At 41.9% G+C, this 11,053-nt stretch overlaps 1 protein-coding gene across 1 annotated transcript in view; it reads right to left on the bottom strand.

Moving 5' to 3' along the window:
• JHY (junctional cadherin complex regulator) overlaps positions 1-11,053 on the bottom strand; it is a 26,628-nt gene that overhangs the window by 6,408 nt on the left and 9,167 nt on the right. The window contains 3 exon segments of the mRNA XM_014518425.2: positions 4,117-4,313; positions 4,316-4,392; positions 5,468-6,156. Coding sequence (XP_014373911.2) covers positions 4,117-4,313; positions 4,316-4,392; positions 5,468-6,156 — 963 coding nt within the window.

Below are 11,053 nucleotides of genomic sequence, written 5' to 3'. Positions count from 1 at the left end.
ATTCCTGAATCTCTCCACATTTGTTCCAACAAGACTCAGGTAACTTCCATAGCTGGGTACTACTTAGAAATTTAATCAGTGAGCACTCTTAATGATACAATATCTAGTCTGCCGTCTTCTTTTGAGCTATCTTTTGCAGTCATTTCAACTGTGCGGTAATTACGGGAACACCAAAAGAATTCTGTAGGCAAAAGTGTTGCCTTTTTTTTTTTTTTTTTGAATTTCAAATGATGAACATGTTTTACGTTAAACTGCCTCTGCAAACAATTAGACTCCCATATATTTTGGGATGACAAATCTCTTATGCTCCAAGTTCCTTTATGGAACACTTACCCATTTGTTTTTTTAAATGGAAAGTATCAGAAACTACTACACCTGGTCTCATATACAGGTAGCTTCATTACATGGCTAATCACTGTCAATTATATTTGCAATGATCTGTATTGAATCTGTTTTCAAGGTCTTTTATTTAATGTGAAAAGCAGGGTCATAATGTGTGACATGAGCAGGACCAAAAACCTGCAAAAACCCTTCAGTTGGGCAAGTGAGAGAGTTACTGAAAAAAGACAAAAACAATGGTGTGAGCCCAGGGAAACCAAAAAGGAAGAAAAGCTGCTCCGCAGTCACTGTTGTAATCCAGCTAGCCCCTCTTAGATTGGCCAAGCAACAACACACAAACTACCCACTAGATAAAGCACATGAGTAATTACTTCGGTTTAGCCTGGCTGCGCTCAGACATGGAGCAAACTCCTTACACCTCTAATTTGTTATGGGTGCAGAGGCTAGTTTTAAATCACTCTTTCTCATCACCATTAAATAATTCTAGGATGAAATTTGGACATGCAGAAGAGACAAAGAATAGCCAGTTTAAAAAAAAAATGACCCCCACAGCAGACCTGGAATAATGTTTATGCCATTAGCTTTACAAATCCTGTAACTCTGATTTCCTTGGAAACCAAGGGATTTGATCTGACTAGCAAATGGGCATGACAAGGATAATGATTTGCTCTGATTTGAGGCCTGGCTGCCTGCTGTCTTATACAATTGGTCCCTTTCTAAATCATTTTACCACTAGGATAATATGAAGGACAAACAGTGCCCTGCGTATTCCTACAGCTCACCAACTCCTCAAAGTGGATTGGAAAGATGCTGTGACGAATTGACTCTCCCATGGAAGTATGATCTGCACTTCCATGAGAGAGGCATCCTGGGATGAGATGGTCTTCATCTCTCTTCTAAAGGTAAGAGTCTGTTCTCTAACGGGTTGGCTGATCTCCAAAAGGCGTTAAACTAGGTTCGTTGGGGGACAGGGAAGCATAGGATAAGGAGAACCTAGGATCAGCGAGCCATGAGCAATGCACTGAATCAGCCCAGGTAAGCAATAAGGGGCCCAATAGATATCAAGACAGCGGGGTACCAAGGGCACCTATTGCGGAGCTTAAATGCTAGGAGCATAGGGAACAAGCAGGAGGAACTTACACTCCTGCTTGCAAGCAACACCTTTGACCTAGCTGGACTAACTGAAACCTAGTGGGACCCTACTCATGATTGGGCAGTAGGCATCGAGGGTTACAGGTTGTACAGACAGGATAGAGTGAGAGGCGGGGAAAGGAGGGTGTTGCTTTCTATGTTAAGGAACAATATACGTCCTCTATAAGCAAGATGGGAACAGAGGAGGGCCAAGCCGAGGTACTGTGGGTCAGAATACAAGGGGGTCGGGGGGAAAAGGACTTGGTAGTGGGGGTTACTATGGACTGCCACACCAGGAGGATGAGCTAGATCTGGAATTCTCCAGACATCTCTCAGAGGCTGTATGGTCTAGAGATATGGTTGTCCTGGGTGGCCTAAACTACCTGGACATCTGCTGGGAAGAGCAGTCACCAAAATCTAACCACTCAGATAGGTTCTTAACCTGCATATAGGACCTCCACTGATGCAGGAGGTATACGATCCCACTAGGGGAAACATCTTGCTGGACTTGGTGTTAGCTACAGGGGATGACCTGGTGGGGAATCTGCAGGTACAAAGTAACCTAGGGGATAGTGACCATTGATTGATTGACTTCACTATCTGGCAAAGGGTGGGAAAACTAACCGGGGCTGAAGTGCTAGACTTCTGAAAGGCTAACACCAGCGTGCTTAGGAGATTAGTCAATGTGGCATTAAAGCTCGAGAGCATTGGCAAAATGGGGGTCGAAGAAGGGTGGTTGTTCCTCAAGGGAGTGATCCTATGGGCGCAGGAGGAGACAATCCCATTGCACATAAAAGGGGGCAAAGGGGCCAAGATGCCCTGACATGTGCTGGGAGGAGCAGTCAGCCAAATCTAACTGCTCACATAGGTTTTTAACCTGTATACAGGACCTCCACCTAACACAGGAGGTATATGCTCTCACTAGGGGAAATGCCTTGCTGGACTTGGTGTTAGTTACAGGCGATGACCTGGTGGGGGATCTGCAGGTACAAGGTAACCTAGGGGATAGAGACCATCAACTGATTTTATTCACTCTCTGGAGAAGTGTGGGTAAACTAACCAGCAGGGCTCAAGTACTAGACTTCAGAAAGGCTAACTTCAGTGTGCTCAAGAGGTTAGTTAGTAAGGCGTTAAAGCTCTAGAGCATTGGCGAAATGGGGGTCCAGAAAGGGTTGTTGTTCCTTAAGGTAGCAATCCTGTGGGTGCAGAGGAGACAATCCCATTGTGCATAAAAGTGGGGAAAAGGCCCAAGAAGCCCTCTTGGCTGAACAGGGAATTCCAGGAAAGCCTAAGGTCAAAGAAAGCAGTATTCAAGCTGTGGAAACCAGGAGTAGCTACCAAGGAGGAATATACCTCCCTGGCTCACACTTGCAGGGAATCAGTTAGGGAGGCCAAAGGAGGATTACAACTTAGGCTGGCAACAAAAATTAAAGACAACAAGAAATCCTTCAGGTATGTAGGGAGCAAAAGGAAGGTGCAGGGTAATATAGGACCCCTACAGGACAAACAAGGGCAATTGGTGACAGAGAGGGGGGACAAAGCTGAGCTCTTCCAGGAGTTCTTTGCATTTGTATTCCTAGATACAGACCACGACAAATCTCTCAATCGGACAATAAATAGAGAGACACAGGAGGGACACCAGCCCACCAACTGTTAGCACAGACTTAGTGAAGGGGCACTTGGAGGGGCTGGATGTGTTCAAATTAGTGGGCCTGGATGAACTTCATGCAAGGGTGCTGAAGGAATTGGCCAGTGTCATAGGAGAGCTGCTGGCACAGCTGTTTGAGCACTTGTGCATTAGCAGATGCGTGACAAACAGGTCCAGGGAGGTGATGCTTCTCCTCTATGCAGCATTGGTAAGGCTGCAGCTGGAGTACTGTGTCCAGTTTTGGACGCTGCACTTCAAGAGGGATGTGAAGGATCTTGAGAGGGTCCAGAGGAAGCCAGTCATATGGTCAGAGGCCTGCAGGCAAGGCCCTACAAGGAGAGACTGAAGGACCTAGATCTCTTCAGCCTTTGCAAGAGAAGGCTGAGATGTGATCTTGTGGCTGCCTATAAATTCATCAGGGGAGGGCAGCAGGGAATAGGAGATGCTCTATTTACCAGGGCACCCTCTGGAGTAACTAAGAACAATGGCCACAAATTGACGGAGAGCAGATTTAGGTTGAACAGTAGAAAGAACTTCTTCGTGGTAAGGGTTGCCAGAATCTGGAATGGGCTGCCAAGGGAGGTGATGCTCTCCACTACCCTCGGGGTCTTCAAGAGGGGACTGGCCACACATCTAGCTGGGGTTGTCTGACCCAGCGCTCTTTCCTGCCCAGGGCAGGGGGTCAGACTCTATGATCTACTGAGGTCCCTTCTGACCCTGACATCTGTGACTTAGTTTTTGGATTATATGGTATGAAACCAAGCTGGTAAAATCAGGTATTAGTAATTATCTTCTTTTTCCATAATAGTTTCTGCAACTGACATTTTTAACCTTGGCCAACTCACTTAGCATTTGTAGGTATTGGATCCCCTTCTGTAAAATGAGGACAGCCATATTTTAAAATGTTTTTGAAATGTTTAGGTGATAAACACAAATATCGTCAAAAAACAGGAATCAGTAATACAAAATTGTTTCTGAACAGATAAGTGTTTTCTTACCTGCCTGACTGCTTTTTCTTTCAGATGTTTTTGCTTTTCCAATTGTACCAGATACCCTTCAGAATTGCTGCGACTCATTTTCACTTGGCTGCCTTCACTCCTCTCTGCATTTAGCTCTGAGTCACTTTCTACCCTTGGGATTATGGCTGGAAACATGCCAGGCAGTCGCTTTCCAGCAAGGTGAGCATCTGCCAGTGATGTCTCTCCATGGTCTGGATAAATTGTGTGGTGGGAGAAGAGCTTGCCAGTGGATTATGAGCAGATGACTGGGATGGCCTCAAAAGAAAAAAAGAGAAATGAATAATCTCCATCAACGTTATTGCGTAAAGCTTCAGAGGTAGAAGTGAATGTTCCTATTGCAGACTGAACGTATTCTCACTTGCATCCATGTATTTTGGAAACAAACTTCATTAAGCCTGAAATGTTACGCTGGAAACATTTGGCACTGGTCCAACGTTGATTGAAATCATGGGAAAGTCATCCATTGAATTTCTAACAGGCTTTGGATCAGGCCTGCTAAATTGGTGAGAGGAGATTTTAAGGTTTCTGCTCCTTTCAAGTAGATTTCCATTCTAATAAATGCTGGGGCCTTATCTCCCAATGCTACTGCCATTGGTGGAGCTGCAGTGAGAGGTGATTTTAAGATTATCTGTAGAGACAAGTCTCGTAACATGAGTTCATTTAGCTGCGTTAGACAACTTGGGAGTTGATATTCTATGGTGTAAGATAGGTAGATTTTCATATAACCAAGTTATTTTTTTTTACTCGGTTTAAAGACGATGCAACCAATCATCCTGCAGCTCTTTTACACAGAAATGTTAAGATTAGTGGGTATGTTGTGCATATGAGGAGGTAGAATAGTGAACAATTAAAAATATCGTGCTAGAAAAGAAGCTGCCCATTGTAAATAACAATAAATAAGTAAATTATAAATTAAGAATAAATTACAGTGGTAGATGTGTAACATCTACAATTCTACCATCTCAGATTTTTCTGTGCAGATATATTTTTTTTTTTACTTTCTCCAATATGATTATTTGGCAGAAGGCAGGGTAGAGTCGCACCTTATAGACTGACTGAATCAGATATGCATAAGCTTTCTCCCCTTCCCTTTTTTATTTAAATCACTCTTTCTCTTTGATAGCCTGCTCTCTGCATGTCCTCTAATAGCATCTGATGAAGTAAACTTTTGCTCATAAAAGCTTATGCATCCCTGATTCAGTTAGCTTGTAAGGTGCAACTCTGCCCTGTCTTCTGACTTCAGACTAACATGGCTAACCACCTCTCTCTGCTCATGATTACTTGGGCAGATACCATTATGCTAGTAACATTTTCAAACCTGCGTCCTTACCAAAAGCTACTGCTGGCATATTTGTGATGGCTCTTGTCTGCATGCATTTGCTTTCTGTGGCTCTGCTGTGAAACATGATCAGGTTCTTGAAGATTAGCATTGTAAGCAGATGAAATGCTTTGTAGGTGTGTTTGACCATTGGTACAGCCATTGCTTGGAAGAGGCTCTAAAATGAAATCATTGTATATATGTTCCTGATTATATGGGTTTCCAGGATCATGCTGGTATGCCTTGTTCTCATCTCTGACGTGCACTGGAGATGGTTTTAAGCCAGGAGACGGTTTATGCAATGCTAGTTCAAGGGGCTGCTTGGGTGAATTCAGGTTCATGGAGATTTGCTTTTGATTTTGGTTTTGCAAATTTGTACTTGGTTTGGTATTTGAGTGAGTGTCCCAATTTGCTATTGAACTTGACTTAATGGAAGGACTAATTGGACTAAGGAAGGGACTTGCATGTAACCAGTTGTGCAGTGAACTAATCTCATCTTGCTCAAGTTCTAGCACTTCAGAAGAGAGAGCACTGGTAGGAGCAGTTGCAAATTCTGACATATCGCGATGGTTGTGACACTGAGATCTTGGCTCTGCTGGTCTTCCTGATGGGTGCTGGACATCATTTCTTGGGAAGAATCTCTCCTTAAATCTTTGTTTTGCTTTGGTTTTGTCTGCCTGGTTTCGTTTATCCAGGTGATCCTAAAACGTGTGGGCAAAGACATTGTGAACTGCATGCATACTGAAGTGTTATCACAAAGATAAAAAACTTGCATGTAACTTTTCTGGCTATGACACCTTTCAGTTAAGGATTTCGCAGCATTCCACAAAAACACAGGCCCTTATATAGGACAGTACTTATGTACATGTTTTAAGTTTCACCGAATTCAGTGGGACTTGAGAATGTGCTAGAGGTGAAGCCAAGTACTTATTTGCTCAGGATACCACTTAAGCACATCCTAGGTTTGTTTGAATCTGGTCCTTTAATAGGATGTGCTACCGTATAAGGGCCATGGAGTGTTTGTAAGGAGCATGGTGGGGCAGGGTTGCAGACTGGGATGTGAGCTCAGCCAACTTTGTTTGATTCTCATATCCAGTTGGGAAGGAGTGAGTAATGTATATGAAGGGCAAAACTGCAGAAGGGAGGTGGAGCCTCGAGGAGACCCTGTAGTGGAGATGCAAGTGCAAAAAGAAAGGCTTCTGAGTCCTGCAAGCTGTTTAAACAAGGGGAATGGCTTTGGTTTACACTACCTTCCTTGTTCTTTGTGATTGAGTTAAAACACACAGATGACTCAACAGTTCTCAGGCCCCGCATGGACTAGGTAAGAGAGATGAGGATGGAGTCCTGCTAAAATCATTTCCACATGAGCTTATGGCTAGTTAGTGACCTTTAAGATCATGACCTAAGTTGGAGTTTACCCATAAACAAAACATTTATCCCATTGCCGAGGAGAGAGAATCACAGATACCACTGAAAGTGCTGCATAAATGGATAATACTGCACAGCTGACCAGTAATGACTGCCTCCAATCTTTCTATTAGTGGTATGAGACAAATTCTGAATTGAAATGCTAATTGGATGATCTGTTCTTATGCATACATGCCATACGCTACAAATGACTTTTTCATGACATGGCACAAACTGCATTTTATTTGAACACTGTATAAAATCATGTGTAACCATAAAACACTAAGGGCGATTCATTTCTACTTCTTTATCCTAGTGTTTGCTCACACAGTCAAACGCCTGGAAGAAATATTTCAATCTTAGAGTTCTCTTTATGCTTTTCAGCCACTTACGGACTATACATCGGCTCAGAATAAACAAGATTCATAGATGTGACACTAAATTATTTAGGGGCAAAAAGTTTCTAAAGGGAATTAGAAAGGATTAAAGAGAAATAGCTCAGAGGCCTCTAGTGAAAAAAATGAGTATGAAGGGAATACAAATAGCAGCATTGAGTTGTATAGATGTATGAGTGTGTGTGCATACATCTGTACAGTGGTAAAGAATCTGCTGACCTGCAGGCAGCTGGGTATCTAGATAGAGAAAGCATATTGCCATTTACTGTAAAAAGAACACACAAACCGTGCTCCCTATATTTGGATGGACACACCTCTTTGCCTGTGCAAAATCCTACCAATCTGGATGTGCAAGTGGACTGTGGGAGATGCAAAGAGTACAACAGTCCCAGTCATTAATTGTCTACATTATCAAAAATATAGCATTAAATTCAGGTTCTGCAACCGGTTTTTAACTGCAAATATCCAGAGGGGTATTCACAGCCTAGATGACAAAAGAGCTCCTTAGAAGGTGTGCTTTTATTAGATGTGTCCAAGTCAGAAGTCAATATAAACAGTTTAAATTGTTTCAAGTGTTAAATCAAGTATTCATGTGCTTCTGAGACCTGCAACATGTCATCTCAGCAGTAAGAAACAATTTAGGAATTTAAGCTCAATGGGATTTCTCTCTTTACCCAAAGCAGCGTACTTGAAATCTGCAGTTTACTTAAGTTTTCTCACCTTCCAATTAAGGCATCAGGTGTAACTCCTTTTGTAGCAAGATATGAGCTCTCTTAAAGGTAATACACAAAGCATTCTCAGTCCATTTAATCTTTGCCAGCACTGAAATCCTCCATTTCATCCTCTGTTCTCTCTAGGGTTCTTTTGTTAGCAACATTTGCAATCGCTACATAGCATATGCACTCACAGTAACTGCTTAATGGTAGGTATTAAATCCACATATAAAGCAGAATGTTTTGGCAAAAGCTTTAGCACTGGGGAATCTTGACTCCTGGTGCCGAGATAATAATTTGTTAGCTAGACCTGCTCTGTAATAATTAATGTTGCTGTGACCAGGCCATTGCTTTCCCATTTAGATGGCTCAAGTAACAGTGTTAAATTCTTCCTTCACTAAGAAATTTTAAATCTATAGATCACCTCTTTCCCGAGAAAAACTGCATAAAGGCTGATTTGCTCTCCTACGGAGTGCAGCTTCTAACCTTCAATGAACAGTAAGGAATTCAGTCTGCTTAAGTAAACTCAGCATACTTTTATTAAAATGAAAACAGGTTTGAGATTTTTTTGAAAGAAGCATAAGTGATTTAAATGGTAAACTGTCATTGATTTTAATGAGAATTGGGTATCCAAGTCGCTTAGTCTGCACAATATCCTATATCAGGCGAGATATTTTTGCACAGCTTTAATCTTGCCTGGTCAGACGGAGGCAAACCATGCAAAATTATCTTAAACACACACAAAGCCTGGAAAAACAGTAGAAAATCTCTGTGCGTTTTAGGGCAGTAAAACTCCATGGACTTCAGTGGTATTATCCTGGCCAATGGGATTACATTTTAGGTTTTAGATGATGCTACTTCTCAAACTGGTTTCAGAGCTGGCTGAACAGAGCTGGTGCAGGTACTGATCTGTCTGAGACAAATCAGAAATATAATCAGGTTTCATGGCAAAATTGCTGCCCAGAAAGGCCTCTAGGTTGCTGAGAAAGTTATTGTTGCATTTCTCATAAATTCCCAAGGAGAGTGCTGCTTATCAAACCTAATCTTGGAGTCATTTTCTACTTGTATGTTGAACTGGGAAATGACATGATCGCTCCAGAAATCAGCTGTGCAAATGACTAAGTATTGTTAGCCAGGGTTATCAATGAACATTAATGCTCACCTTACACTGCAGTTGTTTTTATGTTCTACGCTGTACCAATAAAGGTGACGTGTTAAATTAATGGCAGCATGTGTCAGGGATGGTCCAGGCACAGACCCAGGAATGAATGGTGATTTGGCAATCCCTGGCTTCCCTCTTACTGCCACAAGGAAGTGGTCTCTACCAATGCTTTCCCCTGTCACCCTTAGAACAAACTTTTGTTTCTCTTTTACTATGTATTTGCCTTCTTTAGTAGAACATTTTTCTGGTGATAAAGAGAAGCAGGTGCTCTTTTTCTTAGCTATTTCAGTCTGAGACTCTTTCTGCTTCTCTTCTGAACACAATTCATTTCCTATCTGTGTCCAGTCGTCTGTGTTACTAACTCTGCTCCCTTTACAACCTTACACACTACAACCACACTTTTTCTATCGTGAAAGAACAAAGGAACAAATGAGTCTTTAGCCTGCTACATTGTTCACATCTCCTTCCCCACTACAGTACAAGCAGCGAACTAAAACAGTGACTGATGTGACAGTAAATTGTTTTCCTATTTTTTTGGTTGGATTCTGCTCACTCGCGTACCTTTCAAGTGCTGATATCTTCCTGAATAATGACATGTTACCTCCTGTTCTACTGCACCAGGAAGCTTTCCATTATATCAGTTTATAATGCAATTACCTAGGAGGTTTTATATGCTGATCATTTTTAGGAAACTACATAGGCTGACAGATACTAAGGTGCAACTTCCTCCTCCCATATTTTTGGTTTTCAAATACCCCTTACACGCCCCAAAGAACAAGAAATGAAACAATATTACAATTTTAGTTTGCATTCCCTGGTGGCTCATCAAAACCAGCCAGTGCTAGACATTTGAGGCTAATACTCAGCTGATAATGCCACTGACCCATAAAACTAAGGAGATTTGACCCTTTAAGCCAAGGACTCCTAGAGACTTGGCAATAAAGCATGGATTAAATCCATCTCGTGCATCAAGTTTCACAGACTATCTATTTTCATAACTACATCTTCTGGCTACCAACCTAGCTGGAGCATCAGTGGGTAGCCTTATGGTTTTTGGAGTAAATGGTATAATCTCATACTTGGGGAAATGCATTGGATTTTGGTGCATGAGTTGTAGAACAAGATATTTAGATTCTTTGTAGCCTACTCTACTCCTAATTTCCTTGGATATGGTTCTTATATTCTAGCTCTCTCTAATACTATATAACTACTTTTATGTTTAAAGGATGTTTTAGTTAATCAAACATACCCCTGGCACTGCCAGCCAGGATTCCTAGCAATTAGTGTGGCCTTGGGCTAATTAATCAACATTTCTGTACCTCAGTTTGTCCATCTGAAAAAAGATTAATAATTGTCACTTATTTTGCAAAGGCTTGACCTGTAACGGATGTATTACTTAATACACTCTGGGTTAGGTATGGATGATCAGTAGTTTTTGTAAAGTGCTTTTGGGTCATCAAATGGAAAAAAAATAAAATAAAAAGCGAGTTCTATTAAGGAGGAAAAAATATGAGTTAAAAGTTTAGAGACAGAGAAACTAAGAGCTTTGTTGCCACCCAGATTCCAGAGAGCACATGCATGTGCCACCCAGAACCTGCTGGGACCTTCAGCTGTTGTGACTTCAGGTGCCATTTGTCTCTGGGATCTACATTCATGCTTTGAAATTGTAGGATGTTCTGACCAGGTCTTTCCTCAATAACGTTAGTGTCAGAAACCTGAAGAAGTAAAAAAACACACTTTCAGGGCTCTGTAAACCAAGGCCCTCCCACGAGAGCTAAGGATAGCACACACGGGTAGAACCCTACAAGTTGGGGAGAGAAAAAAAGCAATGTTTTGCACTCCAGGTTTGGTGAGGTTTAGCATTATAACATGCATGACTGGACACAAGTGAAAGAAGTGCACAAACAAGCTAGTTAGAAAA

The sequence above is a fragment of the Alligator sinensis genome, unplaced genomic scaffold, assembly GCF_000455745.1.
Source record: "Alligator sinensis unplaced genomic scaffold, ASM45574v1 scaffold278_1, whole genome shotgun sequence".
NCBI lineage: Eukaryota > Metazoa > Chordata > Crocodylia > Alligatoridae > Alligator > Alligator sinensis.
This window is presented reverse-complemented; position numbering and strand designations above follow the sequence as displayed.